This window comes from Cherax quadricarinatus, chromosome 78, assembly GCF_038502225.1.
Source record: "Cherax quadricarinatus isolate ZL_2023a chromosome 78, ASM3850222v1, whole genome shotgun sequence".
NCBI lineage: Eukaryota > Metazoa > Arthropoda > Malacostraca > Decapoda > Parastacidae > Cherax > Cherax quadricarinatus.
This window is the reverse complement of record NC_091369.1, coordinates 5,958,191-5,979,657: the sequence shown is the minus strand read 5'-3', so window position 1 is coordinate 5,979,657 and position 21,467 is coordinate 5,958,191. Positions and strand designations below refer to the sequence as shown.

The 21,467-nt window shown below is 38.1% G+C and overlaps 1 protein-coding gene across 1 annotated transcript in view; it reads left to right on the top strand.

The window, feature by feature from the left end:
• Window positions 1-21,467, top strand: part of LOC128701581 (uncharacterized) — a 37,888-nt gene that overhangs the window by 14,115 nt on the left and 2,306 nt on the right. Inside the window, exons 9-17 of the mRNA XM_070101529.1 lie at window positions 819-960; window positions 4,466-4,578; window positions 5,375-6,445; window positions 7,944-8,086; window positions 9,197-9,257; window positions 11,602-11,866; window positions 15,131-15,238; window positions 15,381-15,453; window positions 15,693-15,871. Of these exons, the coding sequence (XP_069957630.1) occupies window positions 819-960; window positions 4,466-4,578; window positions 5,375-6,445; window positions 7,944-8,086; window positions 9,197-9,257; window positions 11,602-11,866; window positions 15,131-15,238; window positions 15,381-15,453; window positions 15,693-15,871 (2,155 nt within the window). The remainder of the gene's footprint in view (window positions 1-818; window positions 961-4,465; window positions 4,579-5,374; window positions 6,446-7,943; window positions 8,087-9,196; window positions 9,258-11,601; window positions 11,867-15,130; window positions 15,239-15,380; window positions 15,454-15,692; window positions 15,872-21,467) is intronic.

Below are 21,467 nucleotides of genomic sequence, written 5' to 3'. Positions count from 1 at the left end.
TCCAAACTGCCAATATCCCAAACCCCTCCTTTAAAGTGCAGGCATTGTACTTCCCATTTCCAGTACTCAAGTCCGGTTATATAAAAATAACCAGTTTCCTTGAATCCTTTCACTAAATATTACCCTGCTCACACTCCAACAGCTCGTCAGGTCCCAAACCATTCATCTCCATTCACTCCAATCTAACACATACACACACACATGCTTGCTGGAAGTCCAAGCCCCTCGCCCACAAAACCTTCTTTACCCCCTGCCTCCAACCTTGTTGAGGACGACCCCTACAGATTTATATGCTCTCCAAGTTATTCTGCTTTGATCCATGCTTTCTAAATGACCAAACCACCTTAACAACCCCTCTTCAGCCCTCTGACATACTTTTATTAACTCCACACCTCTTCCTAATTTCCACACTCCGAATTCTCTGCATAATATTTACACCATACAGTGCCCTTAGACAGGACATCTTCACTGCCTCCAGCCTCCTCCTCGCTGCAGCATTTGCAACCCAAGCTTCACACCCATATAAGAGTGTTGGTACCACTAATATTAACACACTCATCACTGTCTCCCACCATTCACGTCTGATACACATATGGTCTCCCTCCCTTCTACCCATGCTCACTCCCACCACCACCCCATTTAAGACCTTTTTATCACACTGTCTTGTCTCTGGGCTGAGGCCCAGCTGCTCCCACCATTTACTTAACTGTTCCAGAAGTATGTTAGTCTTCATAAGACCCGTGCAGGACTATATCTCCTTGCTTATGATTTATACTGTAATAGTAAAATGTGCTGAATGTGATGCATCAAAATTGCAGGTTGCAGTAGAGGATAATGCATCATTCTCAAGTGGGTTTCTATCCGAAGCTTGCGATATTGTGGCAGAGCTGGAGAAAATGGCTAAAGGTCTCTCGCCATCTTCTGCTACTCCAGATACAAGGCTTCCACTACACTCATTAGGTGTGTTAACAGCATATATGGCTTTGTAGATTAAGAAAAAGGAAGTCATTTGTTTTTTGTTATGTAATACTTTCATGGCAGCTTAGTAGTAGTGTAGTAAACCCTTTACATCTTTGCAGTTGTGCTCCTGAATACTTTGTCAAATACACTGGACCCCCGGTTAACGATATTTTTTCATTCCAGAAGTATGTTCAGGTGCCAGTACTGACTGAATTTGTTCCCATAAGGAATATTGTGAAGTAGATTAGTCCATTTCAGACCCCCAAACATACACATACAAATGCACTTACATAAATACACTTACATAATTGGTTGCATTGGGAGGTGATCGTTATGCGGGGGTCCACTGTAATGTGTTGTGAAAACTGAAAGGCATGTAGGATAAATTGGGTTAAGTTTCTGGGCTGGAGCAATCAGCAGAGTCAGTGTGGTATAAGAAGACTGGCTAGTTAATGGCAAATATAAATTTCTGCAGGATATAAGTATCTTACTTTCATCTTTCACATAATTAATCTAGGCAGTAATAAGTGATGATATTGATGAGAAAATGTATACCAGCAAGAAAATATCCAGTGTTTCTTGCATGTAGAGAACATGAAAAGCAGAAATCTAATAATAGCAAGCAATTCGGTTTCCAGTTTACAAATTTCTGTTAAATATATTCTACGAGTCACAGAAATTCAGGGCTTTGCTATTTTATGACCCTTTCTGGTGTAGTGCTTAATTTGATTATATTATTATTCAAGAAAGTAGCAAATAGCTGTAAAGATTGTATGTATTTAGAGTTCAAGAAATTTTTTAATACAAGTTCTCATTAAAGATTTATCTGTAAGTTTTGATACATAGTAAACTATTACAATGGATGAAAAATGTTTTTGAAAGTAAAATGTATGTAGTGTTAAAAGAATTTTTTTTTTTTTTTAACAAGTCGGCCGTCTCCCACCGAGGCAGGGTGACCCAAAAAGACAGAAAATCCCCAAAGAGAAAATACTTTCATCATCATTCAACACTTTCATCTCACTCACACATAATCACTGTTTTTGCAGAGGTGCTAAGAACACAACAGTTTAAAAGCATAGAGTGTAGGCATTGTACTTCCCATTTCCAGGACTCAAGTCCGGCTATACAAAAATAACCGGTTTCCCTGAATCCCTTCACTAAATATTACCCTGCTCACACTCCAACAGATCATCAGGTCCCAAATACACCTACCATCCGACTTACGACCGAGTTCGGTTCCGAGAAACCGGTCGTAAGTCGAAATGGTCGTAAGTCGAACTTTACTACTGAATATCAACAAAACATTTTTGTAATGACTTTATTTTATGGTTTTATTTTGGTATTTCATGTTTTACTTTACTTTTTATGTTGTTAGTACTGTATTTTATACTGTAAGGTTTAGGCTAAACACTGTGTACAACACAAATAGTTGTTTATTTCCCAAAAACTTGGCATAAAAAACACGGTCGTAAGTCGAGTGGTCATAAGTCGAGCAGGTCGTAAGTCGGATGGTAGGTGTACCATTCGTCTCCATTCACTCCTATCGAACACGCTCATGCACGCCTGCTGGAAGTCCAAGCCCCTCGCCCACAAAACCTCTGGTTAAATGTTGCCAGAGTCGTGCCACAAGGAAAATACTCATCCTCATAATGTTTATATGTGAATAACTTCCCAGTTGAACACCAGAATTCATGTGCTCTGTAAGCTATATGATTAAACACTAAACAGAGAGTGTACAAATGTGTTAGTTAAATGGAAAAACTTTTACTGGTGTGGATCTAAGGTCAAGCTAATCACAACATGCCTTGGAGCTGAGCTGTTATCCAGTCCAAGGCCCTAAACAGAACACTTAAGATGGTACACCACAAACATTTCTCTGCCCCATTAACTACAAATATGTAATTAAAGGGTGAGAGAAGGAGAGGTATTTCTAGTTTTGGAGATAAAGGTAGGAATGGTAACAAGGGTAGCTACACTTGAGGATTGTAAACAACCAGCTCCTTATTCTAGGTGGCATTCTTTGACATTTGTGGGCTATCTGAAGATGGTTTTTCATATCAACAGTCACTTTGAATTTGCCTGTGGTGAATTCCCTTGCTAAGAATTTACCATACTATTGTGCTGAATGTTTCCAGTGTTTAAACTTTTTAAATATAAATGTACAACAAAAAAATATACAAGGGTTTACTGTTTATAGAGTATTTATAGGAAATGCTGTGATGCACTAATGGAGTGAGACTACTGGTAATTTTTTATTTATTTTTTAAACTGAATTGCAGGGTCATTAAGTTATTCTAAATTCACTTTCTTACTTTTTACCCCTTTCAGGGTTTCCGACATACTAGTACGTCTTGCGCACCCAGGGTTATTGACGTACTAGTACGCATAAATTCTAGTGCCTTCAAATCTAGCGAGAGAAAGCTGGTAGGCCTACATATGAAAGAATGGGTCTATGTGGTCAGTGTGTACAGTATAAAAAAAATCCTGCAGCACACAGTGCATAATGAGAAAAAAAAAACTTTGACTGTGTTTTTGGTTTGAAACAGCGACTTTGCAGTGTATTTTTGTATGATATTTATGGTTGTATTCTAGTTTTCCTGGTCTCATTTTATAGAACGGAAGACATACTACAGAAATTGAGATGATTTTGATTGGTTTCACAAAGAAAAGTACCTTCAAATTGAACTCAGAGTAGCAGAAATGTTCGATTTTTGCCAAAGTTCAAAAGTAAACAAATCATGCCACATGTCCAATACACATCAACTGGTGAGTCTAATATTCTTTCACAGTTGTGTTGATATTTATACCATTTCTACAGTAATACAGTAGTCTGTGTAACAGTAGATCTATTTTTTGTGAGAATAAAAATTCAAAGTGGAAAGCAAAAAGAAATGTAAGAGGGGCCTGGGGACGTGACTAATGAACAGAGAAAATGTTATTTTAGTGCCAGGAATGTCTGTCTTGTTTATTCTGAACCCTATTTGGAAATTGGCATCTTTTGAAATTTGTGTGAAATTGGTAAAATTGCCAATTTCTGACCACTTTATTGGATAGTTGAAATTGGTAAATGGGTGGTTTCTTGTACTCATTCGATAGAAAAAATGGAGTTCTTGCGAAATAGTTATGACTTTTGTCGACTAGTACACTGGAATTGGCCGAAAATAGGGCTCAAAGTGGGCGAAATCGCTGATGCGTAAACATCATCAAGATCGCTAACCTCGCGAGAGCATAATTCCATAAGTTTTCCATCAGATTTCATACTTTTGGTGTCATTATGATTGGGAAAAGATTCTCTATCATTTCATAAGAAAAACTAATTTTTTTTTTTTTCCGAAAATTTTCGGAAAGGGCTAAGTTTGTATTATTCAAGGCCACCCTGCCTCAGTGGGAGTACTCTTTAACTAGGGAAACATGGTTTTGTTGTAGCACTTGTCAGTTGGCTACAGCTTTAGGCCTTGTAACATAAGCAGGGAGAAAGTATTGTTTAAAATTATTTGATTTCCAGATATGGATACTGTGAATGACAGTTTACTCAATTCCTTTTCTCTGGCAAGATCTCCAGGCAAGAATGATCAACATGTATCCATCTCATCAGTTCCTACTGAAAGGGTTCATAAGGTTTAGTTTCTTAACTTTTCTAAGATTCGGATACTCTGTGTTCTGGTGTAAAAGATTTTAATCATCTCATTGATTGGGATGCATTCATAATTAATAAAATTTGTAAAAAAAAAAAAAATTATATGTTTAAAAATAGTCTCAATATCTGAATTTGTCATATAAAAATGTCAGCTCCATATGTGAGATGTAATCCTGTATTCAATGTTAGCATCCTCATGTTGTTAAAGTTACTTCACTGTTTCTTGGTAATGTGAAGGTTCATTACAATTATTGTGGTCAAATTGCATACATTTATATTTGTGTAAACAGTGCTATAGAGGAGTCCAGTGACTCATTGGATTAGAGGTAACTATTTTCATTACACTAAAGGTGCTACTGTCTTCCCAACCAGATGTTTTACTTCACACTGACTTGTTCAGGCCCGAGATATTATCCAAATCACTTTGTGACTGACCATTCATTGGCTTTGCTATGACAGTGTGGATCGCATCTGTGACAGTAACAAATTTATGTAAAGAGTATTAGGGATAGATCCAGTGACTGATGTGCAAGGTGATGAGTAATGTGTAGAGAGAGAGTAGAGTACTTTGTTAATACCTAATACTATTATTAGCATTGTACAATTTCTAGCTATTACTAAGAAATTTATACTGTATTTTGAAGAGAATGCTTAGTGGCAAAAACAGCCTTGGTATATTTAATTTTTTCTAAATTCCTTTTCCATTATTGGTTCGGGCATCTGATAAAATTAACTTGTTATAGGGTAGAATTCATTTTCTTTTTCACTCTCTTCCAGAAAGATGCAGAAAGCAAAATTGAAAAATTTAGTGATGCATATGTAAAATCAAATGACTGTACTTTTGAAAGGCTTGCAAAAATTTTGAGTGACATGGAGAACACTGATGCATCATCAGTGAAAAGTGGAAAGATACGTGACATTAAAAACTATTTGGAAGAGACTTATAATATTTATCAACAGCAGAGCAAGGGTGTGAATTTAACATTTGATAATAATAATGATATTCATCCTGTGCTTAACTCAACCTTTGAAAAACGATTGGAAAGTCCAGTCTCTATCACACTGGAGAAAAAACATGTTAATACTATATTTGACAGAAAGGATATCAATAATACATTTGACAAAAAGGATGTTAATACTACATTTGACAGAAAGGATGTCAATATATTTGACAGAAAGGATGCTAATACCACATTTGACAGAAAGGATGCTAATGCCACATTTGACAGAAAGGATGCTAATACCACATTTGACAGAAAGGATGCTAATACCACATTTGACAGAAAGGATGCTAATACCACATTTGACAGAAAGGATGCTAATACCACATTTGACAGAAAGGATGCTAATACCACATTTGACAGAAAGGATGCTAATACCACATTTGACAGAAAGGATGCTAATACCACATTTGACAGAAAGGATGCTAATACCACATTTGACAGAAAGGATGTCAATACTACATTTGACAGAAAGGATGTCAATACTACATTTGACAAAAGGGATGCCAATACAGCATTTGATGCAAAAGTTCATTGTGCCAACAGAACTTTTGATACTGCAAATGCAGAAGATATGAAACCTTACAAATTTATGGATACAACATTTGAGAAGAATGATCATCCTTCAAGCGAGGACAAGGAAAAGGAGAAATTGAATGTAACTTTTGAGCGAGGTGAATATAAAATTGCTTCTTTGAATGAGACGGTGAACTTGATGGATGCTGAGGGGGATGTTCTTCAGATAATCTTAGATGCAACACCACTTAAAGTGTCCAACACTGCTCCTGATGCTGCTTCTACTCCCAAATGTGCAAGTACACCTACACAGCCATCTGTTAAAAGGACGGTAAGATCTTGAAGACATCAAAGTCTTACATTTTCCCATCTTATCTTACAGGATACTTCTCTTCACTTGAACTCTGTTGTATTAATTACTGTATTCAGTGTGCCCAGTCTTTCCTTGCTTACAGCATACTTCAGTACAATATTCACAACATGCTGCCTTTCCTTCATTAGAGAGAATGAGAGTGAGTGAGTGAGTTTGTGTGTTATTTATTTATTTTAGTTAGTTCATCTATAATAATGCTAGCATTACTTGTTTGTATGAAGGAATACATTGCAGTGTATAACAAAGACAAAAACTATTTTGAATTTTTTTTTAAAGATCAAGGTAGTGTTATTCCCCAGATTTGCTTATGTAAGTCAGTATCTCCATATCTTAAAATTGCAAGTTTTGTGAACCTTGTTTAAAAAGTGGGTTTTTTTTAGGCATTCTTTTTTGTGTGGCTCATGTTTGCTGCATATTTGAGAAGATTAAAGTTAATGATTTACAAATAATGTTTGTTAAAGGAACATGAATTGTAATAATAAATAATTATACACAAAATTTAATAGTATATGTAATGTATGTATATTTTTTTGGATCACCTACCTTGGTGGGACATGGCACATGTGATAAAAATTAAATAAGTATTTTAAGTGTGTCTTGTTGAAGCTATCCTTAGCTGTAAAAATATTTTGTATAAAGAGGATCTGAATAAATAAATTGAATTTTTGTATTCTTTCAACATAATCAAAGAACCCAAGTTTCTCATACAATAATGTTAAATTCTTTCAAGGCTCTCTCTCAACTTTTCAGATTTTTCACATCCCAGTTATATAAGATGGAAATGTGAGGCTAAGTTTATATGAGTATGCAGAGAATGCCAATAGAGTAAACAATGAAATGTTTGGGTTTACAAGCATAATAATAATGAGTTAAAGATCATTGATATGTAATATTAAGTATGCAGTATATGAAGAAAGTTATGACATGAAACAGGAGTTTGGTAAATAAGCAGAGTGACTAAGAAATATCTAACATTTTGGTAAAATTTTTGTTACTTTACTATTATTACATATTTTACTGTTAAAGTAACTTGACGAAATTTGTTGGGGAAGCATGGCTGCAAGAGAGTTGTCTTTCTTACATTTAGTGGAGAAAGAATCAATCCTACATTACTCCTTGTGTTGAATGACCCACACGGTTTTAGTGCTTCACAAAATATATTAATAACGAAATGTACATTACATTATGGAGTCTGCTTTCAGATTTTTTTATAGAAAGTTTATATTTTTTACAATATGAATTGGTAGCCAATTTCATTTTGTCCACCTTCAAGTCTTATCACTTCAAGAATGATAGGGAGAATTTTATTTTTAACCAGGCCAACCCTGAAAGTCAGACAGTGCTTCAGAAAAATAGTTGTGCATTATCTTTTTATTATTTTCTTTTCGCTTTTTTATTTTTATTATATATATATATTATATATTTATATGTATATATATATTTTTTTTTTGTATAGATAGCAAAAGATTGCACACAATCTTTCCTTCGTCGAATCTCCCTTGGTATGAGGATTGATAATTCAAGTTATAAATGTGAGGACAACCCAGGAAGTTCAGCCCAAGCTTCAAGACTATGGATTTGTGCTGTATATCCCAGAGGGTGAGTACCTTACGTATCTATGTACTCATAAATTCTAGATTCTAGTGGGAGAAAGCTGGTAGGCCTTCATATGAAAGAATATAGTGTGCACAGTCTGCAGCACACGGTTAATGAGAAAAAAAAAACTTTTTCCACAGCGACTTTGCAGTGTATTTTCGTATAGTTTTATTGTTGTATTCTAGTTTTCTTGATCTCACACATTACTGAAATTGAGATGATTTTTGGTTTTTTGAAAGGTGCCTTGAAATTGAGCTCAAAGTAGCAGAAATGTTCGATTTTTACCAAACTTCAAAAGTAAACAAATCGTGCCAAGCGTGCAATACACGTCAACTGGTGAGTCTAATATTCTTTCACAAGTGCACCAATAATATTTATACCATTTTTTACACTAATGCAGTAGTCTGCATAACAGTAAATCTTATATTTTTTGTGAGAATAAAAATTCAAAGTGGAAAGCAAAAGAATATAAGAGGGGCCTTGAGACGTGACTAATGACTAGAGGAAATGTCATTTTAGTGCCAGGAATGTCTTTCTTGTTTATTCTGGACCCTATTCCGAAATTGGCATCTTTTGAAATTTGTGTGAAATTGGCAAAATTGCTAAATTCTGACCACTGTACTGGATAGTTGAATTTATAAATGGGTGGTTTCTTGCACCCATTCGATAGAAAAAATGGAGTTCTAGCGAAATATTCATGTTTTTTGTCGACTAGTACAGTGAAATTGGCCGAAAATGGGGCTCAAAGTGGGCAAAATCGCCGATCCGTAAACATCGCCGAGACCGCTAACTTTGCGAGAGCATAATTCCGTAAGTTTTCTATCAAATTTCAAACTTTTGGTGTCGTTATGATCGGGAAAAGATTCTCTATCTTTTCATAAGAGAAAATAATTTTTTTTTTTTTTAAATTTGGCCGACCCTGAGAACGAGTTTCGGAGAGGGCCTGTCGACCCTCAAAGGGTTAAATTTTACAATTGTTCACTTTTATTTTATTTACTCTTTTCCATGATTTTCATTATGCACCATGACTGTATTAACTGATGTTTATGCTTCCATGTAGAATGTAGATATATGTGTAGACCAAGCTAATGGCTATAATTATAATTGTTAAAGCGTGTCGGCGGATGTATTTATGAAGGATGAGGTTAATCATAGAATTGATGAGGGAAAAAAGGTGAGTGGTGCGTTGAGGTATATGTGGAGTCAAAAAACGTTATCTATGGAGGCAAAGAAGGGAATGTATGAAAGTATAGTAGTACCAACACTCTTATATGGATGTGAAGCTTGGGTGGTAAATGCAGCAGCGAGGAGACGGTTGGAGGCAGTGGAGATGTCCTGTCTAAGGGCAATGTGTGGTGTAAATATTATGCAGAAAATTCGGAGTGTGGAAATTAGGAGAAGGTGTGGAGTTAATAAAAGCATTAGTCAGAGGGCTGAAGAGGGGTTGTTGAGGTGGTTTGGTCATTTAGAGAGAATGGATCAAAGTAGAATGACATGGAAAGCATATAAATCTATAGGGGAAGGAAGGAGGGGTAGGGGTCGTCCTCGAAAGGGTTGGAAAGAGGGGGTAAAGGAGGTTTTGTGGGCGAGGGGCTTGGACTTCCAGCAAGCGTGCATGAGCGTGTTAGATAGGAGTAAATGGAGACGAATGATACTTGGGACCTGACGATCTGTTGGAGTGTGAGCAGGGTAATATTTAGTGAAGGGATTCAGGGAAACCGGTTATTTTCATATAGTCGGACTTGAGCCCTGGAAATGGGAAGTACAATGCCTGCACTTTAAAGGAGGGGTTAGGGATATTGGCAGTTTGGAGGGATATGTTGTGTATCTTTATACGTATATGCTTCTAAACTGTTGTATTCTGAGCACCTCTGCAAAAACAGTGATAATGTGTGAGTGTGGTGAAAGTATTGAATGATGATGAAAGTATTTTCTTTTTGGGGATTTTCTTTCTTTTTTGGGTCACCCTGCCTTGGTGGGAGATGACCGACTTGTTGAAAAAAAAAAAAAAAAAAAAAGCTATGATAAGATATGTCATCAAATTTGTGAAATGTGTTTATGAATGATGATGTAAGAGATGAGTGCTGGTGTGTTTGCCAAAAATATGAGCCTAGAAGATAGAAGGAATGAAAACATAGAGGCAAGACTGAAAGAAAGGAGTGAAGAGGTACTGTAGTTAACCCTTTTTGACTGTTTTGATCGTATATATACATCTCACGAGCCAATGTGTTTGACATATACTATATACTCAAAAATTCTAGTGGCTTCAAATCAAGCAGGAGAAAGCTGGTAGGCCCACATGTGAGAGAATGGATCCGTATGGTCAATGTGTATAAAAAAATCCTGCAGCATGCAGTGCATAATGAGGAAAAAAAAAAACTCCGACTGTGTTTTTGCATTAAAACGCCGACTTTAAGGTGTATTTTCATATAGTATTTATGGTTTTATTCTTGTTTTCTTGGTCTCATTTGATAGAATAGAAAACATATTATAGAACTAGAAGTGATTTTGATTGGTTTTACTATGAAAAGGATCTTGAAATGGAGCTCAAAGTGGCAGAAAGGTTCGATTTTTGCCAATGTTCAAGAGTAAACAAATGACGTCGTTGTCCAATAAATGTCCAACTAGCCATTCTAATATGCAGTCATGAATGGGTCGATGTTATTTATACAATTATTACAATATTGCAGTAGTCTGCATAACAGTAAATCTTCTATTTTTTGTGTGAATAAAAATTCAAAATAGAAAGCAAGAGTATTATAACAGGGGCCTGGAGATGTGACTGATGAAAATAAAAAATTTTATTTTAGTGCCAAGAATGTCTGCATTGTTCATTCTGGACCCTATTTTGAAATCGACATATTTTTTAATTTGCATGAAATTGGCCAAGTTGCCAATTTCTGACCACTTTATTGGGTAGTTGAAATCGGTAAATGGGTGGTTTCTTGTACTCAATCGGTAGAAAAAATGGAGTTCTAAAGAAATAGCTACGAGTTTGGTGGACTGAAACAATGGAATTGGCCGAAATTAGGGCTCAAAGTAGGCGAAATCGCCGATGTGTAAATGTCTCGCCAAGGTCACTAACTTCGCGAGAGCGTAATTCCATAAGTTTTTCATCAAATTTTGTACTTTTGGTGTCATTATCATCGGGAAAAGATTCTCCATCTCTAGGATTTGGGGTTGCGACAGTCAGAGTGTTAATATTGTGGTTTTGTAGTTCAACATTGGACCATCATGTCTTTATTCTTGAAAGGCAACATGAGCTGGTTATGGTTATTAGGAAAGAGAATGATGTGACCATAAAAGAATGTGAGAAAATAGAGAAAACTTCTTAGCATTATCAACAGGAAAGACAAAAGGCTGCACTTATAAACAGGTAAAAGTAATAGAGAAAGGATGTTAGAAAGTTTTTATTCATAAATAGATAGGTAGAATATTGGATGGGGATCCATGGGTAAGGTAGTACAGGTATGTGCAACAACTAGTACCAGTGGAAGCATCAAATAATTATTTAACAAATTGAACACTCAAAATTGGATATCACTAGCATAGCTCTAACCCCCTCTATCTACAGAAAGATAACCATGAGCACATCACTTTATACCATATTTGATTGCATTACAGGGATGAAAATGGGCTCAATAGACCAACAAGCTGTGGCTAGCCAATTGCGACGTCTTCATAATGGGACATCTTCCTCAGTACGCTCGGGACCATTGAGAGCCCTACCGGTTATCAGTATGACAGAGAGTAACAAAGCACTAGATTCTGCTGCTACAACTGGTAAGTAAAAAAAAATTTTTGATAAACCTTAGCTTCTGTAATGCTATTACCATTTGTCTTAAAATCATTTTGTTTCTTTTTTGCCTGGTCACACTACTTCAGTGGGAGGTAGCTGGTGTGGTAAAAAAAAAATATGGTCCTACTTATTTTATTCCTCCATTTTGTAATTGAAAGATCTCCAAATCAACTGAATTGTATTTTTTTAGTCTTGAAGCTTTTCTTTAAATCACAGTATATTTTTTTTCCAACATGCTGGCCATCTCCCACTGAGACTGGGTGACCCAACAAAAGAATCACTCACCATCATTCATGCTATCACTGTCTTTGCAGAGGTGCACAGATGTCAGTTTAGATGTCACTCTTGACAGCACTTATCCCAAATCCTTCCTTTCAAGTTCAGGCATTGTACTTCCCACCTCCAGGACTCAAGTCCAGCTAACCAGTTTCCCTGAATCCCTTCACAGAATATTACCTTGCTCACATCCACAACAGCTTGTCAACTCCCTAAAACCGTTCATCTCCACTTCTATCTAACACACTCACATGCCTGCTGCATGTTCAGGCCCCTTGAACACAAAATCTCTTACCCCTTCCCTCCATCCTTTCCTAGGATGACCCCTTTCCCTTCTTCCCTCCATTACAGATTTATATACCCTCTAAGTCATCCTATTTTGCTCCATCCTCTCTAAATGATGAAACCACTTCAACAACCCCTCGTTGGTTCTATTAATAATACTTTTAGTAACTTCACACCTCCTCCTAATTTCCACACTGTGAATTCTCTGCATAATATTTACGCCACACAATGCTCTTAGACACAACATCTCTACTGCCTCCAGCCTCCTCCTCACTGCAGCATTTACAACCCATGCTTCACACCCATATAAGAGTGCTGGTACCCCTATTAAGGCTTACCATGGGTCGAGTTTTAAAACTCTCAGGCAAGTTATAAGCTAAGCATTTAAAGCATTCACTACATTACCGTGTTATATACATAGTGTGAAATTTTGAATTAAATTTGAAGCTTAAGAATAGTAAATAACATTGAATATTTTGGTGATTTGTGCATTACACAAAGATTATTTTTTTTTATTATTATCACACCGGCCGATTCCCACCAAAGCAGGGTGGCCCGAAAAAGAAAAACTTTCACCATCATTCACTCCATCACTGTCTTGCCAGAAGGGTGCTTTACACTACAGTTTTTAAACTGCAACATTAACACCCCTCCTTCAGAGTGCAGGCACTGTACTTCCCATCTCCAGGACTCAAGTCCGGCCTGCCGGTTTCCCTGAACCCCTTCATAAATGTTACTTTGCTCACACTCCAACAGCACATTCACTCCTATCAAACACGCTCATGCATGCCTGCTGGAAGTCCAAGCCCCTCGCACACAAAACCTCCTTTACCCCCTCTCTCCAACCTTTCCTAGGCCGACCCCTACCCCGCCTTCCTTCCACTACAGACTGATACACTCTTGAAGTCACTCTGTTTCGCTCCATTCTCTCTACATGTCCAAACCACCTCAACAACCCTTCCTCAGCCCTCTGGACAACAGTTTTGGTAATCCCGCACCTCCTCCTAACTTCCAAACTACGAATTCTCTGCATTATATTCACATCACACATTGCCCTCAGACATGACATCTCCACTGCCTCCAGCCTTCTCCTCGCTGCAACATTCATCACCCATGCTTCACACCCATATAAGAGCATTGGTAAAACTATACTCTCATACATTCCCCTCTTTGCCTCCAAGGACAAAGCTCTTTGTCTCCACAGACTCCTAAGTGCACCACTCACTCTTTTCCCCTCATCAATTCTATGATTCACCTCATCTTTCATAGACCCATCCGCTGACACGTCCACTCCCAAATATCTGAATACATTCACCTCCTCCATACTCTCTCCCTCCAATCTGATATCCAATCTTTCATCACCTAATCTTTTTGTTATCCTCATAACCTTACTCTTTCCTGTATTCACCTTTAATTTTCTTCTTTTGCACACCCTACCAAATTCATCCACCAATCTCTGCAACTTCTATTCAGAATCTCCCAAGAGCACAGTGTCATCAGCAAAGAGCAGCTGTGACAACTCCCACTTTGTGTGTGATTCTTTATCTTTTAACTCCACGCCTCTTGCCAAGACCCTCGCATTTACTTCTCTTACAAAGATACACAAAGATACTATATTATATTCTCCATGGTTAAGTGGAACAGAATTCTTCCTCCGTAAGCCATGTGTGTCATAAGAGGCGACCAAAATGCCAGGAGCAAGCGACTAGTAACCCCTTCTGTATATATTACTAAATTTGAAAGGAGAAACTTCGTTTTTCCTTTTAGGCCACACCACCTCGGTGGGATACGGCCGGTGTGTTGAAAGAAGAAAGAAGACTATATTATATAGGTAATAACTGCAAGTACTGCACTAAACATTATGATTATTAATTAATTTGATGGGTTTTTACATAAGTAGAGATTGAGATGCAAGATTTTATGAGCCAAAGAATAAGTCACAATAATGGCTAGAACAATTAGCAACTAACCCACACAGAAGAAGGAAAAGCTTGTAGATGTTACTGTTCATCCTGGGTCATTATCAAATGCTGATATATGAAGTTGTCTGGTTTATAATTCTGCTACAACTACTTCAGATGTTTACATTATACGTATACAGTTTCTTTTTTAATACATAAGCCATCTCCCACCAATTCAGGGTGACCAAAAAAAAAAAAAAAAAAAAAAAGGAATACTTTCACCATGACAGTCTTGCCAGAGGCATGGTGATACTACAGTTAAGATACCCATCCAAACTGCAGATATTCCCACCCCTCCTTCACCTGTTTGTCCTCCATTTACATTTTTTTATTATCATGGGGGAGCTCTAAACCCATAGGGATTATACAGTGTCTGTGAAGGGGGGGGATGGAAGGCATTCAGGCTCAGTTCAGGGAACTGAAGCACAGATCCAATTCCTTAGTTCAAGAGCCCCCTCACCAGCATCAACGAACCTCCTTTGAGGGTAGTAGAATTGGATAGTGGGAGTGAATTTTAACCTCATAGAAAAAATTAATTTGCTAGATTTATCTGGGCTATAAAACTGCAAGAGTTATTAACCCAGGTTAATCAATAACCAACAATGTATCAATGATGATATTTCTGTGAGTATTACAAATCATGGTTCAAAATATCTGAATCTGCTATGGAATGGATACCACTAATTTTTTTATGCATAGCATTGAAGGTTTGCTTATCTTTTTTAGATGGTTTACAAAGTGTAAGCCACATCCACATGGGAGACTGTGATACAGGAAGCCTGGGTAATAATGGAAAATCTGTACATCCCTCATTTGGATCTGTCAGCAGCATAGGTGTGTGTCATATCTATTTTTTAATGTGTAGTCTTCAACTTTTATGTACAGTACATACTTTAAATGCTTTTAATTAATGAAAGAGTCAGGTTCACTGTATTTTAGATACAGATAACTTGTGAAACATTTTATTCTGTTGCAGAAAATGAACGTCCTGGAACTCCAGAAGTACGCATAATCACTGGTATTGGTATGTCAACACCAGATGTCTTTCGGTGAGTTCAGCTGTTAATTTTTTGTATGTAGGCTTAATTCAATGAACAACTGTGGGACCATTTCAGAATCTTAGCATATCTAAATGTAGGAGTATGCCAGAATTGTGCCACAGTTTCCATAGTTTTTCATATGAATGGGGTTATGAAAGGTAATGTAAGAAAATTAGAAAAGAGCCTTTATCTTGGTACAGTACATGACTAGGATTAATGCTTATTTATTATTATTGTAACATTTTCAGATGTGAGGGACCTATTATTGGTCCACGCATCACAAGTACGCCAGCAATGGGAGGTGCGGCATTTTCACGTGTGGTAGGAATGGAAGGCCCAGCCCCAACACCCATTTCTGCCCCTTCGTCACGGTCACGTGTAGTCAGTGTTGCTAGCACAGACTCATTACCTGAGCAACAAAATAATGGTAATTATTTTTTTTTTAACATGCTAGTTGTCTCCCACCGAGGCAGGGTGACCCAAAAAAGAAATTAAACACTTTCACCATCATTCACATATAATCACTGTCTTTGCAGAGGTGTGCAGATAGGACAGTTCAGATGTCACTCCAAATAGCAAATATCCTAACTCCCTCCTTTAAAGTGTAGGCATTGTACTTCCCACCTCCAGGACTCAAGTCCGGCTAACCGGTTTCCCTGAATCCCTTCACAAGATATGCTGCTCACACTCCAACAGCTCATCAAGTCCCAAAAACCGTTCATCTCCACTCCTATCTAACATGCTCACACATGCCTGCTGTATGTCCAAGCCCCTTGCACACAAAATCTCTTTTACCCCCTCCTTCCATCCTTTCCTAGGATGACCCCTACCCCTCCTTCCTTCCTACAGATTTATACATCCTCTGAGTCATCCTATTTTGCTCCATCCTCTCTAAATGACCAAACAATCTCAACAACCCCTCTTAAACCCTCTGAATAATACTTTTAGTAACTGCACATCTCCTAATTTCCACACTACGAATTTTTTGCATAATATTTACGCCCTTAGACATGACATCTCCACTGCTTACAATCTTCTCTTTGCTGCAACATTTGCAGCCCATGCTTCACACTCATACAAGAGTGTTGGTACCACTGTACTCAGGAAACTCACTTCTTTGCCTCCATGTAATTATTATTACAATTTTTTTTTTTTAAGCCTCTTGAGGCTCTAACTAACAACTCCTGACAAATGGGACATGAATTCATTTACCTGGCTATGTTACTAGTGTCCAGTCCAGTAGTAATTTAAACTTTCATGTGTACACTCTTGAGTTCTCTGAGTTTTTTGTTTATACAGTAAAACAATTTTTTTTTTTGTCACTCCTTTAGAAATCCACAAACATGACAAACTGTAATGCTTTGCTATGTTTTCTTTTTTCTTACTGCACAATCCAGTCATAATTTTAAATTTGTATGTGTAATCATCAGCAGCCTTCCACATTTGAAGTGCCTGTACCACTTTGCTGTAAGTTTGCATTATAGGTTAAGTAAAGGCATTTTGTTCTGTTCTCTATGGAGAAGTGGAGAAGAATCCTTCCTCCGTACGCCATACATGTCGCAAGAAGCTACTAAAATGCCGGGAGCAAGGGATTAGTAACCCCTTCTGAATAAATCGCTAAATGTGAAAAGAAGAAAAACTTTTTGGGTCACTCTGCCTTGGTGGGAGACGGCCAGGAGTTTAAAAAAAATTGTTCGAGGCCTTTTCATGGACCAGGCTGTTGGGGCATTGACCCCTGGAACACCCTCCAGGTATACCCCAGGTATATTGATGTAATTTTTTATGCATTCTTAAGAATTTCAGGTAATATGCTGTGTGACACTGAAATTATAACATTCACTGGGAGGAGTAGGAGTGCTAACTAGTAAAAGCCATACAATGCCTTTGGGAATGGGAGGTAGTCAGGGTTGATCTCAAGGAGGGAAGGTCTAATTCTTTGGGTCAAGAGTAGGTAGTAGGTTGGTAGACAGCAACCACCCAGGGAAGTACTACCGTCCTGCCAGATGACTGTGAAACAGAAACCTGTAACTGTTTTGCATGATGGTAGGATTGCTGGTTTCTTTTTCTGTCTCATAAACACGCTAGATAACAGGGATATCTTGCTACTCCTACTTACACCTTGGTCACACTTCACAGACACGCACATGCATATATACATACATACATCTAGGTTTTTCTCCTTTTTCTAAATAGCTCTTGTTCTTCTTTATTTCTTCTATTGTCCATGGGGAAGTGGAAAAGAATCTTTCCTCCGTAAGCCATGCGTGTTGTATGAGGCGACTAAAATGCCGGGAGCAATGGGCTAGTAATCCCTTCTCCTGTAGACATTTACTAAAAAAGAGAAGAAGAAAAACTTTATAAAACTGGGATGCTTGAATGTGCGTGGATGTAGTGCAGATGACAAGAAACAGATGATTGCTGATGTTATGAATGAAAAGAAGTTGGATGTCCTGGCCCTAAGCGAAACAAAGCTGAAGGGGGTAGGGGAGTTTCGGTGGGGGGAAATAAATGGGATTAAATCTGGAGTATCTGGGAGAGTTAGAGCAAAGGAAGGGGTAGCAGTAATGTTGAAGGATCAGTTATGGAAGGAGAAAAGAGAATATGAATGTGTAAATTCAAGAATTATGTGGATTAAAGTAAAGGTTGGATGCGAAAAGTGGGTCATAATAAGCGTGTATGCACCTGGAGAAGAGAGGAAAGCAGAGGAGAGAGGGAGATTTTGGAAGATGTTAAGTGAATGTATAGGAGCCTTTGAACCAAGTGAGAGAGTAATTGTGGTAGGGGACCTGAATGCTAAAGTAGGAGAAACTTTTAGAGAGGGTGTGGTAGGTAAGTTTGGGGTGCCAGGTGTAAATGATAATGGGAGCCCTTTGATTGAACTTCGTATAGAAAGGGGTTTAGTTATAGGTAATACATATTTTAAGAAAAAGAGGATAAATAAGTATACAAGATATGATGTAGGGCGAAATGACAGTAGTTTGTTGGATTATGTATTGGTAGATAAAAGACTGTTGAGTAGACTTCAGGATGTACATGTTTATAGAGGGGCCACAGATATATCAGATCACTTTCTAGTTGTAGCTACACTGAGAGTAAAAGGTAGATGGGATACAAGGAGAATAGAAGCATCAGGGAAGAGAGAGGTGAAGGTTTATAAACTAAAAGAGGAGGCAGTTAGGGTAAGATATAAACAGCTATTGGAGGATAGATGGGCTAATGAGAGCATAGGCAATGGGGTCAAAGAGGTATGGGGTAGGTTTAAAAATGTAGTGTTAGTGTTCAGCAGAAGTTTGTGGTTACAGGAAAGTGGGTGCGGGAGGGAAGAGGAGCGATTGGTGGAATGATGATGTAAAGAGAGTAGTAAGGGAGAAAAAGTTAGCATATAAGAAGCTTTTACAAAGTAGAAGTGATGCAAGGAGGGAAGAGTATATGGAGAAAGAGAGAGAGGTTAAGAGAATGGTGAAGCAATGTAAAAAGAAAGCAAATGAGAGAGTGGGTGAGATGTCAACAAATTTTGTTGAAAACAAGAAAAAGTTTTGGAGTGAGATTAACAAGTTAAGGAAGCCTAGAGAACAAATGGATTTGTCAGTTAAAAATAGGAGAGGAGAGTTATTAAATGGAGAGTTAGAGGTATTGGGAAGATGGAGGGAATATTTTGAGGAATTGTTAAATGTTGATGAAGATAGGGAAGCTGTGATTTCGTGTATAGGGCAAGGAGGAATAACATCTTGTAGGAGTGAGGAAGAGCCAGTTGTGAGTGTGGGGGAAGTTTGTGAGGCAGTAGGTAAAATGAAAGGGGGTAAGGCAGCCAGGATTGATGGGATAAAGATAGAAATGTTAAAAGCAGGTGGGGATATAGTTTTGGAGTGGTTGGTGCAATTATTTAATAAATGTATGGAAGAGGGTAAGGTACCTAGGGGTTGGCAGAGAGCATGCATAGTTCCTTTGTATAAAGGCAAAGGGGACAAAAGAGAGTGCAAAAATTATAGGGGGATAAGTCTGTTGAGTATACCTGGTAAAGTGTATGGTAGAGTTATTATTGAAAGAATTAAGAGTAAGACGGAGAATAGGATAACAGATGAACAAGGAGGCTTAAGGAAAGGTAGGGGGTGTGTGGACCAGGTGTTTACAGTGAAACATATAAGTGAACAGTATTTAGATAAGGCTAAAGAGGTCTTTGTGGCATTTATGGATTTGGAAAAGGCATATGACAGGGTGGATAGGGGGGCAATGTGGCAGATGTTGCAGGTGTATGGTGTAGGAGGTAGGTTACTGAAAGCAGTGAAGAGTTTTTACGAGGATAGTGAGGCTCAAGTTAGAGTATGTAGGAAAGAGGGAAATTATTTCCCAATAAAAGTAGGCCTTAGACAAGGATGTGTGATGTCACCGTGGTTGTTTAATATATTTATAGATGGGGTTGTAAGAGAAGTAAATGCGAGGGTCTTGGCAAGAGGCGTGGAGTTAAAAGATAAAGAATCACACATAAAGTGGGAGTTGTCACAGTTGCTCTTTGCTGATGACACTGTGCTCTTGGGAGATTCTGGAGAGAAGTTGCAGAGATTGGTGGATGAATTTGGTAGGTTGTGCAAAAGAAGAAAATTAAAGGTGAATACAGGAAAGAGTAAGGTTATGAGGATAACAAAAAGATTAGGTGATGAAAGATTGGATATCAGATTGGAGGGAGAGAGTATGGAGGAAGTGAATGTATTCAGATATTTGGGAGTGGACGTGTCAGCGGATGGGTCTATGAAAGATGAGGTGAATCATAGAATTGACGAGGGGAAAAGGGTGAGTGGTGCACTTACAAGTCTGTGGAGACAAAGAACTTTGTCCTTGGAGGCAAAGAGGGGAATGTATGAGAGTATAGTTTTACCAACGCTCTTATATGGGTGTGAAGCATGGGTGATGAATGTTGCAGCGAGGAGAAGGCTGGAGGCAGTGGAGATGTCATGTCTGAGGGCAATGTGTGGTGTGAATATAATGCAGAGAATTCGTAGTTTGGAAGTTAGGAGGAGGTGCGGGATTACCAAAACTGTTGTCCAGAGGGCTGAGGAAGGGTTGTTGAGGTGGTTCGGACATGTAGAGAGAATGGAGCGAAACTGTGTGACTTCAAGAGTGTATCAGTCTGTAGTGGAAGGAAGGCGGGGTAGGGGTCGGCCTAGGAAAGGTTGGAGGGAGGGGGTAAAGGAGGTTTTGTGTGCGAAGGGCTTGGACTTCCAGCAGGCATGCGTGAGCATGTTTGATAGGAGTGAATGGAGACATATGGTTTTTAATACTTAACGTGCTGTTGGAGTGTGAGCAAAGTAACATTTATGAAGGGGTTCAGGGAAACCGGCAGGCCGGACTTGAGTCCTGGAGATGGGAAGTACAGTGCCTGCACTCTGAAGGTGGTGTGTAAATGTTGCAGTTTAAAAACTGTAGTGTAAAGCACCCTTCTGGCAAGACAGTGATGGAGTGAATGATGGTGAAAGTTTTTCTTTTTCGGGCCACCCTGCCTTGGTGGGAATCGGCCAGTGTGATAATAAAAAAAAAAAAAAAAAAAAAAAAGGCCCTCACCATTGTCAAGGAAACCTCCCTTTAGGAGTTGCAGTAGTGAAAGACTGCAAAGGAAAGCTAGCATATATTTAGTTCGTTGTTAATTTTCTTCTTCTTTCAACACACCGGCCATATCCCACCAAGGCGGGGTAGCCCAAAAAGAATAACAAAAGTTTCTCCTTTTACATTTAGTAATACATACGGGAAAAGGGGTTACTAGCCCCTTGCTCCTGGCATTTTAGTTGACTCTTTCGACATGCATGGCTTACAGAGGAAGAATTCTGTTCCACTTCCCCATAGAGATAAGTGGAAATAAACAAGAACAAGAACTAGTAAGAAAAATAGAAGAAAACCCAGGAGGGTCTGTGTGTGTGTGTATATATATATATGCATATTTTTGAGATGGAAAAAAAAGATACCAGCAATCTTACCATCTTGTAAAACAATTACAGGCTTTCATTTTACACTCACTTGGCAGGACGGTAGTA